This window comes from Cervus elaphus, chromosome 23 (genome assembly GCF_910594005.1).
Source record: "Cervus elaphus chromosome 23, mCerEla1.1, whole genome shotgun sequence".
Taxonomy (NCBI): domain Eukaryota; kingdom Metazoa; phylum Chordata; class Mammalia; order Artiodactyla; family Cervidae; genus Cervus; species Cervus elaphus.
Window position 1 is genome coordinate 2,728,076 of NC_057837.1, and position 18,683 is coordinate 2,746,758.

Consider the following 18,683-nt stretch of genomic DNA (forward strand, 5'->3'; position numbering starts at 1 on the left):
AACAGGACCAGGCTTGGCTTGGGAAAAGGAACACATTTGCTCGTAAGGACCTGGGAGAGAATCTGGAGCTGATTTTCTCTGCAGGGACATTTTAGAGACGGATAAGTAGGGGAAGGGGATTCACTAAATCCCGAGATCTGCATCCCTTGGTTATGCTCTGCAACCCCAGGTCTTCCTGCTGTGGGGCAGAGCTGCTGCTAACGGGGCCTGCTGGGCTCCTGTGTCTCCGTCCTTGACTTTCCAACCTCTCCTTCTCCCACCACGGGGGCTGCTGACACCAATGCTCTTACTACAGGATGGTGGGGAGTTTTTCCACCTCCAGTGGCATTTTAATAAACAGTAGCTACTGTTCCCACAGCTTGAGGCAGGACCTTGACACGTGCTGAGCCAGGGTCACTTTCCTCTGAACTACTTATGTTCATTTACAAAACGGAGTGGCCCTGTTTCAGAGCCTATGACCCTGGCCGGATGATACAGAGATACAGCACACACTTTGAGCTGGCATTCAATTTTGGTGAGGTGGCACACACATCACAGCAGGGAGCAGGGGTCACGAGCTGAACCCCCTAGGACCTCAGGGATCAAGGTGTCTCCTTAAGATCCTTGTTCAGGGAACCTGGGAAGTAGGTGAAGTTCTGGACTGTCAGACACTTGCTGGGTTTCCAAACTGCATGTAGCAGAAAGCTGCTCACCATATTTAACTTTTTTCCAGGAAAATCTTCCATCTTTGATGCTGGATACCCATCTAGGCATGTAGGAACTTACACGTTATGACACGAAGTTTGAAGAGTCATGCATTTCCCTGCTTGCCTTTCCCATGCATCCACAAAATGGATGGTAAATACACACAGAGAGTCTGACAAGTGGCCCATGACCTGTACAAAGAGGCAAACCTTGAGTTACGTGAAGAAGTGAATCGCTCTCCGATCAGCAGGCTGTTCCCCCACCTTGGAGTCAGTATATCCAATTAACCCCCCACAGTGGCTGCTGCAAACTCTGCAGATGCATCCTGTATTTGAGAGAAGATTACCCCGCCTGTGCCCTGTCGCCAGCTGCAGGGATGTTGTGGGGTGGGGGTGGGGCTGGACCCCTGGGGATTAGTTTGATGCTGAAGAACATGGTTCAAAAATGTCAGGGCCTCCGAGAGCACTGGGACAGACAATGCCAGGTTAGATTCATTTCGTTTTTAATTTGGTAATGGGAAAACCCACTTATAATGACCAAAATACAATTTACTTTGAACCATAATAACATTCACGGTGAGATGAGTTCATTCATATGCAAAAGACGCCTCAAGTCTCCATCAGAAGGGACAGATGTCAGAGCTATTGCTCTGAGTCACCTCTTTGTATGTTTTATGAGCCTTAATGAACAGCCTACAGGAGCCCATGTGTAAAGGAAAAAGGTCTGCAGGCAGCACTCTCCGTTATTCTATTAGGCGATTAAGCACTTCTTTCTTTCTCCCTCTCCCTCCCAGCCATTCCCCTTCTCAGATTGTTGGTGCAGCCTATCAGATTTCACCAGCCTTGTCATTTCATCACCCATGGGGCCCCTAAAGTGTCCCTGAAAAGTATTCTGCTGGGACCCTTAGGAGACCATGAGCTGCAGTTTTGTTCCTGGAGCCTTGGTTGAATCCGGGTATGCCCAGTATCGGAAAGAATGGTGAGTCATTAAACTTGATTCAGTAAGGCTGAGCACACTGGTTCAACTGCTCTTTCCTTCCAAGGAAAGCAAAGCGATAGCTGAGCAATGAACACTGGTGACTCCAGAAGGAGGGTCTGGGGAACCATGCCACGGTTTTTTCTCGCGTCCTCTATCTTCACTCAGAACTCCTTACGTCACTGTCTACCTGGGATGACATGGGCCCGGCATGGCTCACTTTGCTGCTCTATGCAGTGGGGATGGAGTGGGCAAGGTGAAAGGGTTGGTTGGCAAGGAGTCAACACAAATATCCATCGACAGTGATGATGGTGCTTGCTTTCATGCTGCTAAATTTTTGGTTCTCTCTTAGCATCTGGCTTTCATAGGAGGTCTGAGCATTTCACTTCCATTCTGGACACCAGAGAAAGAATTCAGGTGGCAGGATTGGGGTCCTCAGGCCAGCTCAGTCATGACCTAGAGCTTTGCATGACCTTGAGGAAGTCACACAACTACTGTGGCCTTCTGTGACCCAGATCTGTAAAGTGAGGACACTTGTAATTATGAGACTGCACAGAGTGACTGTGAGGGCAGAGTCAGATAGAACTTGTTACCATATTTTGAAAATGTGTGAAAGTTTATATCGATAGGATGCTCCTATGACTGGCACAAGAGATATAGTGACATGTTTTCCAACCAGAAACATTCCTGAGTATAAGGTCTGATACTGAGGATGTGACAAGTGCTAACTCCTTTACATTTATCAACCTTTCTCCAGCCACAGGACAAGCTGGAAGCAGGTACTGAGATGCCCTATTTGCAGATGAAGGGATTGAGGCACAGACAAGATCACACAGCTGGAGAGTGCTCGAATCTTGGGGATCTGACTCTAGAACATGTGCTCTTCAATGTCTTCTGTAATGGGTGAGAAAATCTGAACTCTCTTCTACAAAATCCAATAAGACCATCACTCAGGGTTGAGGGAGTGCATATGAGAGACTCAGGGATCCCTACTCTTAATGCTTTACCTATAGATCACAGTCTGGTGACGCTAAGGAGCCTGTCAAAGGATTCCAGCCTACCAAGAACAGACAGAATAAAGTGCACTCCCATGCACCAAATCCGTCTGTGAGTCAGCATCCATTCCTTATCAGCAAGGTGAGGGCTGCCTGCGGTGTGAGCATCTGGGCCTTGAGGGCTTATGTCCATTCCCCAAAGCCTTATGTACCTCATTTTTTTTTCTGTAGAAACAGGAACATCCTGGAATAGATAGACTTTGGAGTCAAATGGACTTAACTTTGGATCTCGGCTCAGCTGTTTGTCTCACATCCTTGGACATCTAGAAATATTAAGTCTCTTTGAGTCTCAGCTCCTTCACTGTAAAAAGGGAAATGATCTTGAATTCTTCAGGATTTGTCATGAGGACAAAATCAGGTCATGTTTGCAAAACGCTTAGCATAGCACCTGGCACACAGTTAACCCAGGCATCATATCACAACAGTCATCCTTCTAGAAGCTATACACACAGACTGATGTATGCAGAGGACACATATTAATAATTAGGCTACCGGAAGTATCAACTTATTTAACCTCATTCAACATCACAAGGCGTCTTTATGCCTATTTCATAGATAAAGAAGTAAAGGCACAGTTTAGCCTTTACTAAAGTGGTGACATCAAGACTCAAGCCAGGGAGTGTATCTTCCTGACCTACAGCCATGACTGCCGGAAAGCATTTGAGAAACGACAGTGAGGGGAAAAGAGTTCCCAGCTGGAGCTGCTTCTAGAGCAGCTCCCACGTGACACTGGGCTGTTTCTAGAGATATTTTGGTTGTTATAAGTGAGGGAGGGGTGCTATTGGCCTGTAGTGAGCAGACAACAAGGATGCTGCTAAATATCCTACAGTGCATGGGGGCACCCCCACAACAAACAGTTACCAGACCCCAAACGTCGGCAGTGTCCAGGCTGAGAAATCCTGCTATAGAGTAGAACAGGATGACACAACCCAACCCCCCACTGCTGCAGGTGTTGGAGGAGATTGTAAGAAGCCAAGTTAAGGCTTGGCACCCACAGAAGCTATTCCTGTGCCACTGGGGATGTGGCCAGTGTCTAGTGAGGGGCTGAGCCCAGAAATCTGGGTCCCAGCTCTCCTATGAGCAGGCTGACCAGGCTGTTTACTGAGCCTCTCAAAGCCCTGATGGGCTCATCTGTTCAAATGGGGCAAGAATTTACAGGACATGATGCTCAACAAGGCAACACATGGATCCAACACCCAGACAGTGCCTAGTGAGCTGGCAGAGTGGGGATGATGCTAGGGCCTTCTCAGCAGCTGGAGCCAGAGCAAGGGGTGGATGTCCCAGGCCAGCTCCAGACACCTGAGCCTGGTCCCTGGAGAGTGTCGGAATAAGTACAATCAAATGCATGGCAGGAGCTCCAGCCAGCTTCTCTCCCTCTAACGCAGGCTTGTCGGCAGGGCAGGGTGGAAACAGTCTCTTCCACACTTTGGTAGTTCTGTAAGTCCTATATGGATTTGGTTTGACCTTATCTTCCTCTTAAGGATTCATCTGCTTAGCCCCAGCAGGAAAACCATTTAGAAGTAGAGAGATGGATGCCAGTGTCTACATATTCATAACAACCTTAATTCCTGTCACTCTAATGGGAAAATTAGGTAGGTAGATAACATTGCAGGATTTTTTTTTTAACTATAGGTTAACATGTGTAATTTTTGTTTTGTTTTTGTTTTTTTTGAATTTAAGCCAAAGTGTAAAACTGGTCTCTCTCTCTCTCTCTCTCTCTCACACACACACACACACACATACACACCCTCCTCATTTTTGCTGTATCTGGAAACCAAGTTTCATGCTTTCTCTCATTATTGTGAACATTACCCCCCAGTTTCTAGAATTTTCCATGAGGCAAAGTCAAATTATCCGAGTCATGATCACCATGTCTTCTCTCCACAGAAAATCCAAATGTGATTGGTAGATTTTCAAGAGTTTAGTTCTAAGGACACAAGCACCTAACTATTTTTAGAAAGATGCTATATATATATTTTTTTCCATTTATTTTTATTAGTTGGAGGCTAATTACTTTATAATATTGTAGTAGTTTTTGCCATACATTGACATGAATCAGCCGTGGATTTACATGTAGTCCCCATCCCTATCCCCCCTCCCACCTCCCTCTCCACCTGATCCCTCTGGGTCTTCGTAGTGTACCAGGCCCGAGCACTTGTCTCATGCATCCAGCCTGGGCTGGTGATCTGTTTCACCCTAGATAATATACATGTTTCGATGCTATTCTCTCGAAACATCCCATCCTTGCCTCCTCCCACAGAGTTCAAAAGTCTGTTCTGTACATCTGTGTCTCTTTTTCTGTTTTGCATATAGGGTTGTCGTTACCATCTTTCTAAATTCCATATAGATGCATTAGTATACTGTATTGGTCTTTATAGAAAGATGTTATATATTTTTTTTTTCTTTTTTTTTTAGAAAGATGTTATATTTTTAAGCAAACATTTTAATTACTAGCAGGCCTCCCACCTCCTACCCTCCCACAAGACCTGCTCATGAATTTCTCATGGGTCTCCTACGAAACACGGAACAGAAGCTTGGAGTTCTGATTATACGAGATGAAAACGACTTGGTAGGAGTGTTATATGCTTTTTTCCTGAGCCATAATAGTCTCTGCATTGTTTCTGGGTTTGAGAAAACCAGATGTCAGGGCAGCTCTGCTCTGCCTTATGTTTGGGAGTCTGCAAGAAGAGGGCACGGTAAGGGTGGGGCAGTTGATGCCCTCCCTGCCTTGATCCTTCGCTCCATCCTCTCTCTATTCCTCCAGTTAACCTAACGTTCTGGTGGCCACCAGGACCTCTTGTGGGTTTTACTGGCAAATGCAGTTGAACCCCTAAAATTACATACGCCAATATAATGGGGAGAATGTTGAGTTGGGAGAAACTCCAGGCATGGATTCTTGTTCTTGTTTTGCAGCCAGCTATGAAGCCTTAAGTGTGCCATGTGACTTTCTGGACCGCAGTTTGCCCTTCTGTGAAATGAGTAGGCAGGGGATGTTGGTGGTTATATTAAATCTCAAATGCCTCAAGGGATTAGGCTAATGGGATAAGTGAGTGAAGTGTGCTAGGCAGAGCCTATCTTTTCTAATGGGGCAAGCCTTTACCTCTAGACAGTTCTGTTTCTAATTCTGTGTGGAAACGTGGGCCCAGGGACAACAAATGGTTCCACTTTTCACAAGAGAAACCTGAGACTCAAAAGCTGAGAATTCTAAGTGAAATATCTTGATTTTTCAGATGTTGAAAATGACGCCTGATGACTAAACATGTTAATGGGCCAAATACAGCTCCATGACTGAAAGATTAAAGCCTCGGAATACTGTTTTCTCAATGACAATGACCTGAAACAGCTCTCAACACAAGCATTCAAATATACTGCACAGACAAAATCATATTCAACCATGTATAGCCAAAACAATTCTGAGGAAAAAGAATACAACTGGAGGTGTCATATTTCCTCATTGCAAACTACATTACAAAGTTATAGTAATCAAAACAGGATGGTTTTTGGCATAAAACATACTTAGATCAGTGGAACAGAATACACAGCCCAGAAATAAACCCCACAAATGTAGTCAATTATTGAAAAAGGAGCCAAGGATGTACAATGGGGAAAGGATAGTCTCTTCAATAAACAGCATTGGGAAAACTGGACAGCTGTGTGTAAAAGAATGAAACTGGACTCCTATCTTAAACCAATCATACACAAAATTCAGCTCAAATGGATTAAAGACTTGAAACCATAAAGTTTCTAGAAGAAAGCTCTTTGACATTGTTCTTTGCAATGACTTTTCTAGATGACACTAAAAGCAAAGGCAACAAAAGCAAAATTAAACAAGTAGGACTCAATTAGACTAAAAAATTTCTGCTGAGCAAAGAAGGGCTTCCCTGATAGCTCAGTTGGTAAAGAATCTGCCTGCAATGCAGGAGGCCCCAGTTCGATGCCTGGGTTGGGAGAAGGGAAAGGCTACCCACTCCGGTATTCTGGCCTGGAGAATTCCATGGAAAGCTGGAATTCTCTGTTCCATTGGTTTAAGATAGGGGTCCAGTTTCTTTGTATTCGTATTCTGTTATTCTGTTCCATTGGTTTAAGATAGGAGTCCAGTTTCATTCTTTTACACACAGCTGTCCAGTTTTCCCAACACTATTTATTGAGGAGACTACTCTTTCCCCATTGTACATTCTTGGCTCCTTTTTCAGTAATTGGCTACAAGTGTGTGGGGTTTATCTCTGGGTTGCGTATTCTGTTCCACTGGTCTAAGTGTGTTTTATGCCAAAACCATCCTGTTTTGATTACTATAACTTTGTGATGTAGTTTGCAATGAGGAAATGTGATACCTTCAGTTGTACAGTAAAAATACCACCAAAAAAAATGAAAAAGTAACCTACAGAACAGGAGAAAATATTTTCAAATCTCATATTTGATAAGGAGTTAATATCAAGTATACTTGGAACTCATAGCAAGAAATTCAATAGCAAAAATACCATATTACCATATACCTTAATTTTAAAATGGGCAAAGGACTTGAATAGACAGTTTTCTGAAGAAACATGCAAATGGCCAACAGGTATATAAAAAGGTGCTCAACATCACTAATCATCAGGAGAATGCAAATTAAAAGCACAATATGATACTACCTCAACCTGTTAGGATAGTTATTATTAAAGAGGTGTGTGTGCTAAGTCATTTCAGTTGTGTCCAACTCTTTGTGACCCTATGGACTGTAGCCCACCAGGCTCCTCTGTCCAAGGGAGTCTCCAGGCAAGAATACTGGAGTGGGTTGCCATTTCTTTCTCCGGGGGAATCTTCCTGACCCAGGGATCGAATCTGCCTCTCTTTATGTCGCCTGCATTGGCAGGAGAGTTCTTTGCCACTAGCACCACTGACGAGGATGTGGAGAAAGGAGAACTCTTGTGTACTGTTGGTGGACATTTGCACTGGTACAGTCACAATGGAAAACAGTGAGCAAGTGTACAAAAAATTAAAAGTAGAACTACTACGTGATACAGCAATCCTACTTCCAGGTATATATCCAAAGGAAACAAAATCATTATCTGGAAAAGATATCTGTACTCCCATGCCCGTTGCCACATTATTAGCATAGACAACAATCTATGTGTCCATCGACAAATGAATGGATCAAGAAAATATGATTCAAAGAAATGTATATAAAAAGGGATATTCTTCAGCCTTACAGGAGAAGGAAATCTTGAACCTTGTCATCTGCAATAACATGGAAGAAACTGAAGGGCATTATGCTAAGTGAAATAAGCCATACGGAGAATGGCAACCACTGCAAATGTTATCATTTATATGTGGGATTTTAGAAAACAAAGGAAGAAGTCAAACTCATGGAAACAGAGAACAGAAAAGTAATTGCCAGGGTCTAGGAGGTGGAGAAAAGGAAGTTGGTTAAAGGATACAAACTTTCAGCTCTAAGGTCTGAGGATGGATTGTATCACATGGTGATTGTAGTTGATAGTATTGTATTGTAGAATTGAAATCTGCTAAAAGAGTAGAAGCTAAATTTCTCATACATAAGCAAAAGGTAAATATGTGAGGTGATGAATGTCTTAACTTAGCGAGGGAAATCCCTTCACAGTGTATATGTAGATCAGATCATCATCTTGTACACTTCAAATATCTTAAAATTTTGTCAATTACAAACTTGGTAAAGCTGAAAGAAATCACATTATTTATTCCTAAAGTAAGCACTGATGTTCACAAATTAGAGAATGTAACTGGATTCAGCTACAGAATGTGTTAATTTGCTTAGTTCATTCTACAACTGTGATGCTCTATAACCTTGGGCTGGGTGATGTGCACAGGAAACTACATAAATGACCTCATGCATCAAGACACGTGCATACGGCTTCCCAGAGCTTTTGTCCTTTGGTTAGTTAGACAGACCTCTTTCCAACCATTGCCCTGGGGAGAACATTGCAAAAGGCAGTCATGATACCTTCATCATGGGAGTCCAATAAATAACAGTGAGATGGAAAGCATTCTCAATATTTAAATTTTAATTGACAGTATATATTTCAGGTCTTTATTTCTTTAGGATATATTTTTAAATATATTGGGAACTAAAGTATTAGTTATTTTGCTTTTTCTAAAGTATGGCTTAAGTCACTCTCAACATGTCCCTAACAGACTTCAACATCTTGGATTATGTTTATGAGAAATAATAAACAAAGAAAAATACGGGGCATTGATAATCAATCAGACGATGCAGGCAGCCCTGCCCTCCAAGATTCACTGTACAGCTCACCAAGCTGTTGAAGGGACAGTGTTGGGTTCCAAACGTCCATGATCATGCTTCTAGAAGCCAAGTCTCCCTCAACTGGTCTGAGACCTCTGTAATCTAAAGCTCACAGCCAAATGGCCCATCTTCATTTAGTTGTAGCTGGGAGGTAGCAAAAACATTTTTAAGTTAACTATGGGAAAATAAACTGCTGGCACACTTTCCAAGATATTTTGCAAAGCCAGTAACTCCTCCAACAGTGGTTCCCAAACTTTGGGATATCATGGCCCAGCCACATTTCAAAGCAAATTTGCAACAGTTAACATTAAGAAAAAAATATTAAAACAGAAATTACAATAATGAAAACAAGATAAAAAGCACACCAAGGAAGGCCAAGCAACCAGATTCCGTCTATCATCCTAAAGTTGCACACACACACACAACGTGTCAACACTAAACTAGTAGAAAGAACATACTCTCAAGATACCGATAATCCCTTAAATTGAATACAATTAACTTTATTAAAAACTTACCACATTATCCGGACTTTTTTCCCCTTGTTGGCAGTTCTGGGTAACCTTTACCAGAGTGGAGGAACTACTGTATTACTCCCTCTAACAGTCTATAACTCTATACTCCTTAACACAAGACATAGGGGCGTACAAGCACATGACATTTATCACTAATATATCAAAATATCTTTAAAAATTTTTTTTCTTTTGCCTTTTAACCCAGAAAGCCTGTAGGAACTCCCCAGAGGATTTGATTTTAATGAATAAATGTGCCTTGTCCTAAATTCTCTGCCCTGGGGGGTGGATGGAAACCAGGTGGAGTTTCGATACCGATTCTCACTTATAGACCAACCAGCGCTCTGGAATCCAGCTGAGAGGGTGGTGGGAGCACACCTCGCTAGGGCCCGCATGCTGGAGGAGGGAGGCCGTGAACGTTACCTTTGGAACGCACACTGCGGGCTCAGACAGGCGCGGGTACGTGTAGGAGCCGTAGGAGTGTCCTTGGGGGTGGGTTTTAAATGCACTTTCTCCGAAGGGCATCATGGGCTCCTGGAGCCCGGAGCCTGACCGGGACCTCTGCCGCATGGCAGGCTGAGGGCTCGTCTGACAGAGGTACGATGACTTTGGCCTCCTGTCATAGTCATCCAGGCTGGGTCCCCATTCACTTTCGCTGTAGGCCAGGCTCTCCTTTGAGCACCCACTGGTCCCTGCAGTTCTAGAAGGTGTGAACTGGAACGGATAATCCAGAGGGGAGCTGCCCGAGGCTCTCTGGAAGCCCCACTTGAGGTCACTGTACTCGCTCGGTTTGCTCAGTGAGTCCAAGTGTGCATGATAGTCTGCAGGAAATCTGGCTCTGTCGGACTGCAGAGGCTTCATCTCAGGATAATAGGCCTCCCCATGTTGCATCTTCAATACGTGCCCATTTTGCCTGGCAGGGTGGCTGCCTTTGTAAAATGGGTCCAGATCATCTCCATAGAGACTCTTTTCTCTGTACTTTTCAGACGCATAGTCAGCAGTGCTGTCAGATTCGCTGGAATACTGCGAGAAGGTGAGAAAGCCGTTTTCTTCCCGATGGCCTGGACCCCGGCTGGAGGCTCCCTGGTCCGGGGTGGGCGGGCTTTCCTTCCTCAGGGAGTTGGAGCGGGTCACGGAGATGTTGTCAAAATCCTCCAGCAGGCCGTTGATGGAGGTCTCCTTGCAGGGTTTGTTTCCTCTAACGATTGTCTGGGAATAATAAAGGGAACACTGTTTAAAGAAAACAATTCACACTTTCAAGCTGATGGAAGAATCCTATCCTGATTCCATCCAGTTTAAACCACAGAGGAAAATAGGCCCCAGGAACATTTCATTAAAAAAGATAAAGAAAAAAAGGCTGTTGGTTGTTTGATTTCTTGACTGGTGAAATAAATATTAAACAATAGTCTCAAATTGCAAATTCTTCCTTACCTGTCTCAATAGAGATATCAAATATCAAAAAACAATTTAGAAGGCTATATATAGGGTGTCACTGTTTTATGTGCCAGCTCATTGCTTCTTCACCAAACCCTAGCTATCTAGCAATAAGCTGATGATTATAATTTTAAGTTCATAACTCTATGCTTATTCAAGGTATACTTACTAGCTTTTTACATTCATTATCCAGATTACTTCCAAAATTAAAACCACTGTTACTTAAACAGTAACATACTCAGAAAGAGGTGCACTTTTTTTTACCTTTTTATGAAAGACATATAATAATTGAGGCTATCAGATTTCATAGAAGAGCAAACTTTCTAAGCTGTAAATAGGGAGTGGCACGAAGATTACTTGTATGATTTAATTTGTGATCAAATGTGATATAACTGTAATGGTATCTTGACCGTATGCGTATCATCAGTATCATCATTGCCAAACTTTGGATGGCTTGGTAATGATGTGGTTGTACCTGAACCTTAGTGACAAACTGCCAAGCCCAAATGTTCCCTTTAATGAACCTAAATAATACCAGAATGAATACCAGGAGCAGAAACAAATCAGAAACTACTTGCAAAACTAGTCAGCTGCACCTTGACAATGACAAGGTTTGCAGTAAAATATGACGAGGGTGGATAAAAGAACAGAGAACAAAGTGTGACTTCAGACTTCCAGGAATGCAAGAGAAAAATATCTTGTGGAGGAAGTAGCAAGGAATTCAAAGCCATCTCAGTTAGTACAAGAGATTTCAAATTGGAGGAAAAAGCCAAAGTCATCCTAGACCTTGTTTTATAGATCAGTGCTTCTGCAACTACCACAGTGAAAGACAAGTCTTTTTTTTCCCCCCTCAGTCAGTCCTAGACTAAAGACTTGGTCTTCACCTGTTCTTTTAAATAAATGTTTAAGTCTGGAATACTTTCAGATTAACAGAGAAGCTACAGAGGTCTCATATATGTCTCACCTGGTCCCAATGTTTTTTATTAATCACATGTTTTAAATTTAAACTTTTTATTTTATATTGGAGTATATGTGATCAGCAATGTTGTGTTGGTTTCAGGTGCATAGCAAAGTGCCCCAGCCATACATACAGATGTATCCATTCTCCACTGAAACCTCAGGGAAGTTGCTAGTGCCACTGTTAACATCTTGCATTACTGTTACCATAAACTGTTTAGCACAGTTTATGAAGATATCATTAGATTTTTTTTCTTAGTGTTTCAGAGCCCTATCCAGTCTACCTCACTACCTTTATTTGTCCCATTTCCTTAGACATGAGATAATTCTCAGACTTTCCTTGATGACCTTGACAATTTTAATGAGTACTGGTCAGTTATTGTGCAGAAGGTCCCTCAACTGGGTGTATATGGTATTTTTCTCATGTTTAAACTGGGGTTATTGGTTTACGGAAGGAAGATCACAGAGTAATATACCAATTTCATTACATCATATCCAGGATACGCACCATCAGCATGGTTGTCGCTGATGACATTGACCTTGACCACCTGGCCATGGTAATAGTTGGCAAGTTTTCACGCTGTCAAGCTTTGCTTTCCTCCTTCTCCCCCCGCCCACTGTACTCTTTGGAAGAAAGTCACTAAGTGCAGCCCATACTCAAGGGGTGTCCAGTCAAGATCTACCTTCCTGACGGGGTGTATCTACATAAAGTACTTGGAATTCTTTTGCATAGGACACTTGCCCACTTTCCCTATTTATTTATTTTCATTTTTATATCATTTATTTGAATCAGTAGGGATAGAATCATGAATATTTACTTGTTTTATACTTTGATAGAAAGTGAAGAGGAACTAAAGAGTTTTTTGACGAGGGTGAAAGAGAGGAGAGTATAAAAGCTGGCTTAAAACTCAACATTCAAAAAACTAAGATATAGCATCTGGTTCCATCACTTCATGGCAAATAGATGGGGGAAAAGTGGAAACAGTGACAGATTTTATTTTCTTGGGCTCCAAAATCACTGCGGATGGTGACTGCAACCATGAAATTAAAAGATGCTTGCTCCTTGGAAGGAAAGCTATGACAAACCTAGACAGTGTATTAAAAAGCAGAGACATCATTTTGCCAACAAAGGTCTGTATATAGTCAGAGCTATGGTTTTTTCAGTAGTCACAAACCAGATGTGAGAACTGGACCATAAGAATGGCTGAGTGCCAAAGAATTGATGCTTTTGAACTGTGGTGCTGCAGATGACTCTTGAGAGTCCCTTGGACTTCAAGGAGATCAAACCAGTCAATCCTAAAGGAAATTAACCTTGAGTACTCATTGGAAAGGCTGTTGTTGAAGATGAAGCTCCAATACTTTGGCCACCTGATGCAAAGAGCCAACTCATTGAATAAGACCCTGATGCTGGGAAAGACTGAAGGCAAAAGGAGAAGGGGGCAGCAGAGGATGAGATGGTTAGATAGCATCATTGACTCAATGGATATGAATTTGAGCAAACTCTGAGATAGTTAAGGACAGAGAAGCCTGGCATGCTGCAGTCCATGGGGTCTTAAAGAGTTGGACACAACTTAGCAACTGAACAATACTTTGGGTTATAATTCAATACAGGAATATTTCATTTTTATTGTGCTTCACTTCATTGTGCTTTGCAGATTTCTTTTTTTTCTTTCTTTTTTTTTTTTTTAAACAAATTGAAGGTTTGTGGCAACTCTGCCTCAAGCAAGTCTACTGGCACCATTTTTCAAACAACATTTTCTCGTTTCTTGCCTTTGTGTTCCATTCTGGTAATTCTCGAAATATTTCAAACTATCCACCAGCAATCAAGATTATAATTCACTGATGGCTCAGATGATCATTAGCATTTTTCAGCAATAAAGTATTTTAAAATTAAAATACTTTTAGGCATAATTGTTTTTAGATATAATGCTATTGTACACTTAATAGACTACAGTAGCGCATACACATCATTTTTATATGCACTGGGAGATCAACAAATGTGTAGGTCTTGATTTACTGCAGTATTTGCTTTATCATCGTGGTCTGGAGTTGAACTTGGAATATCTCTGAAGGTTACCTGGACTTTGTTGCTTTGTTGTTTTATTTCAGCTTTGGTTATTCGGTTATTTGAGTTCTTTGAGTCTGGCTGCTGTGTCCCTATGACAAGGCCCAATTGTTTTATTTTTTGATCATTTGCTTACTTTCTGGCACTCTGATAGGGCCAGAAAGTACCTTAAATACCCTAAGCTTGCCTTGTATTTTCTCTGTCCTTGCCCTAAAATCAGCTGTTTCCCCAGGGTGCCCTGGCTCACGATGTTAGAACCCAGTGCCTGGCCGCTGGTGTGCACACTGCTACCGGCTGTCACTGCCTCCAAGCCCCTTCAGTGAATAGAGCCGTGAAACAGTCACATGTAAAGTGACCCATGCACACACACATATCTATAATTCTACCCATTCATCTCTATCTACAGTAAACTTAACACCAATTCAGATGGATGTCTCTAATTCTAATCTAGTACCATGTGGTTCATTCCAGCTTTCCCCCTTACTAGTTACTTCCCTGATGCCTCTGGAAATGTAGAGGATGATGGAGGATGTGAGGGATTAAAAAGCAGTTTTAAAACACACTGATACTGTCATTAAACAGACTGCCTTTGGGTGGACACAAATGTGCAAATAGAAAATGAATTTAGAATGTTTAAATACAACTCATCAGTGAAAGTAAGTTAAAAGGTGAGGGTTATAGAGTAAAGGAAAGATCAGAGAAATCCAACTAAAAATCTTGGAAAGTTTTCAGGAAGAGGAGAATTTATAAGCTAGATCTAGGAGAGAACAACACGTGTAAGCTCTCACTTACTGAGTGACTGAGGCACAGAGATGATCAGGAAGTGTTACAATGCTGCCATATTTAAGGCCATCAGGATACAGTATAATCACAGAAGAAATGTCCCCTGCTCAAATTTGCATCACAATCACTTGCCTTTGGAATTTATATCCAGAAAACATGTTGGTTCATCTTCAGTAAATTAATAAATGACTATATTGAGGGCTGGACTTGGAAATTCCCTACCAGGACACAGATATTTAGAAGAAGAAGAAGAAGAAGAAAAGCCTTCTCTGTATGATGTGACTCCTTTAGAATCAGAACATTATTGAACTCTTCCTTTGAAATTGCTGGGTCCTCAAATCTCCCTATTTCTCCACAAATACCCTTACAAGTTCACTAATGATTTGAATGGGCAGACTTGAAACTAACTCCAGTTCTGGAGAATACTGAAAGAAAAGAATGTAGTTGACAAAAAGAGGCATCTATCTTACTCATCCATCCAGCCATCCATCCACCTATCCACTCATCCTTCCACCTATCTGGAGAGTGATATCTGTAGATAGATATAATAGATACCTGTAATATCTATATCTATACTATCTGTAAAGATTTTTTTTAAGTGACTAAGCAATAACATAAATTGGGATAGATTTTTCTCTCATTAATGTGCTATAAATATCTTACACTTGAAAAAGTAAAAACCAAACAATCAAAAACAACTATTTCACAGTTTTTTTTTTATTGCCTGGTATGTGTGGATTAGATTTCTGTGGGGATTAGAGGGTCACTGTTTCAGCATATAAATTAATCTATGACCTTAGAATTGGGAAGGTCACTGTTTCTGTGCATTTGTCATTGAATAGCCACAGTATGTTCAGTTTACATGGAAAATTATCACCTAAATCCAATAAACAGAATTCTTTGCATTTGTTAATATGGAAGAAGAAACATTAATATTGCTATGAGCTGAATGCTATTTAAAAGAAAAAATAAATACTATTCACTGAGTAAGAAATATTTTTTTAAAAACCAAGTAGCATGTATTTATTATCCCTGTTTTGAATCTTCGGCTCACAGGACTTCTCAGCCTTGTGATATTGGGCAAGTTACTTTACCTTATAACCTTTTAAGTCACAGTCTCTTAATTCATAAAATGGAAAGAATAAATCCTTGCCTCATAGGGTTAATGTGATGATTTAATGAAATAACATGTGTGGAGCAGTTGGCATGATTCCTGGCATACAGTAAGTACTAATAAAGGTAGTCACATCACTATTTTATGGGTAGAATTTACTTTTAAGTTAGGTTGATAGTAATTTAGGAAAAAAAGAAGCTGCAAACAACATAAAGAAGAAATAAATCTCTGCTTTGTATACCTGGATAAAAAGGATAATTGATGTAGTAGACTTTAAAAAACTACTAATTATGAATGTCTTGAATTTAAACAGTTGAACCTCAAATTAATACCAATTGTTATATATACACTAAATGGCTACTTCTGATTAGACCTAAAAAAACGGAATTCTTTCAAGTCAAGATTAGCACTTGTAGCTTTTTAAAAAATGTAATGGCTAGTTGCAAAAATTAGTAAAACTGGATTTTCAATATTTAACTGGGAGCTTAAGGGTGGTTTGTATTTCAGACCAGTGTTTCTCACACTTTAAGGTGCACTCAAATCACCAAAACCTGCATTAAGGAAGATTATGACTTAGTAGGTCTGAGGTGGGGTCTGAGACTCTGGATCTCAAATGCGCTGTCAGGGGAGGCCGCTGCTGGCCTGTAGCTCACCCTGTGAACTTGCAGTAGAGAAGAGCCAATCTGACTCCTTGCTGGTCTGTTACTTTAAGCCTCTGTGCTCTGTTGTTTGTGCTGAGTCATGCTGGCTCTGCACCTTCTGGAAAAGAATGCTGCCTGTAGCCAGAAATATACAGGATAACCCATTCTGGAGGCTCCGACCTTTAAAAGTATAGCACTCTTCTGTTTATATAGAGATAAAAAGTTGCAGAACAGAGAATAACATTTGTCTTACTGGAGGCTTATAGGAATATCATGACCTGACCTACCTGGACAGCTGGAAGAACAAAGGATTCTGATACCAAGAAGTTTCCAACAATCAACCACACCCCCTCCCCTTTCAATATAAAAGAAGCCTGAATTCTAATTGGGTAAAATGTTGCTTTGGGACACTATTTCATCATCTTCCCTGCTTGCTGGTTTTCTGAATAAAGTCATTATTCCTTTTCCAAACAACTGGTCTCCTAATTTATTGGCCTGTTGTGTGGTAAGCAGAACTGAGTTTGGACTTGGTGACATACTCATGGCGTTATGTATTTTCCTGATTCTCCTAGAATCAGGGTTACTTTTATAAAAGTAAAAATTATGCTTTTTAGTATAATAGCATTCAGCAATATATATATATATACACTATTAAATATATAATGCATATTTTACTATTATATATAGCATGGTGTTAAATATATCATATATATTAATACATAAGTAATGGTAACTATGTACATATTGTGTACATTTTTGATGTTATGGTTGGTTATTGCTATAGTTGGTCAATATTTCTGCCTTTCCTATGAGTGAAATATTTATGTTTAACCGAAAGGAAGACTTTAATAGATCTCAGCACTTTAGAACATATTCAATAGCATCAATATCTTACCATAAAGTTCCAAGCCTTGGAGTTATTAAAAGCTGAGTACCACAGAAATGAAGGTGTGGTTGCAAACATTTGGAAAGAAGAAAATTTCATCTACAGTGAAAACAAACAAAACTCCAAAAACTGAAACCACAGTCTACCTGAGGCATTTTCTTGGATCTCCTTTATAGCATTTGAAAATGTTTACTGATGGTATACACGAATCCCTCTTAATTTTCTTTTCTTCAGTGAAAACTATTAAATCAGTGTTAACAAGAAGGGGCTAACAAAATATCAACATTAAAAATAAACTGCTGACTCGTCCTCCAATTTTTTTTTAAAGAAGGGTATAATAATAACCTTATTTAATCAGAAAAAACCATTTAACCCGAGGCAATCTGTGTTTCCATGACACAGGTTTCACTTTAAAGGACTCCTAAATGGCAAAGGGATGATAATGAAATCCAAACATGCAGAATTTTACAACACAGTTTAACCAGTAAGAACTACTATTTATTACTTTCAGCATCTGATGTTTATGAAAGCAAGATTGTGCAGTTTTGCAGAGATCAATAATACAATAACTGCAAGAGTACCAGTAAATCTCACGCTGCAGAACAGTCAGGCATTAAAAATCAATGCAACCCAATCTACTTGAGTTTGACGCCGTGGTTTTCATTGTCTCTCCTCTGTGCCTGGACCAGCTCGCCGTCAGCTCTGGCTCCCAGTGACAGGGGCCATATTTCATGGTCCTCCTTCCTGAGGCTGCTGGCCGGTGATAAGCTATAATGGATCTGTCCCTAAGAACAGCTGTCTCCCCTTCATCCTGGGAAGAGATGAAAAAGTGCCTCTGCTCTCACAAACTGTATTAACCCTGACAATAATAAAGTGTGTAATTAACAGCTTTGCCCTAATAAGACCTCACATTTCTTTTTCAAAACAATGACTTCTATCCTCCTCAAGAGTGTGTTTCATTGTGTCTTTCTGGTAAACACTTCTCAGGAGGTCAATAAGCCAGACAGTCCCCTGAGTCAAGAATAAGCCGGGACCTCTTAAAAAATAACTGACTTTCAAACAATCCATCTAAACTCGTACCCTCTTTGCAGAGAACCAGTTCCCTTGTTTTCACTAAGGAATATGGCTAGAAACTGCTGGGTACATAATCACAACAAACAAACAGATCTGATAAACTTTCATCCTTACGGGAAGAAATGTTGGCTTTTTTTTTAACATCAAAAGAACTCAGCTCTTCTAACTTATTTCAGTTTTCTGCACACACTTTTTTTGGTAACCACAGAGAGTGATGCTAATTAGGTGAGTTAGTTGAGAATCACATACT

General features: G+C 40.8%; 1 protein-coding gene across 1 annotated transcript in view; it reads right to left on the reverse strand.

Moving 5' to 3' along the window:
• PAK5 (p21 (RAC1) activated kinase 5) overlaps positions 1 to 18,683 on the reverse strand; it is a 392,301-nt gene that overhangs the window by 31,552 nt on the left and 342,066 nt on the right. Inside the window, exon 4 of the mRNA XM_043884728.1 lies at positions 9,903 to 10,688. Within this exon, the coding sequence (XP_043740663.1) occupies positions 9,903 to 10,688 (786 nt within the window). The remainder of the gene's footprint in view (positions 1 to 9,902; positions 10,689 to 18,683) is intronic.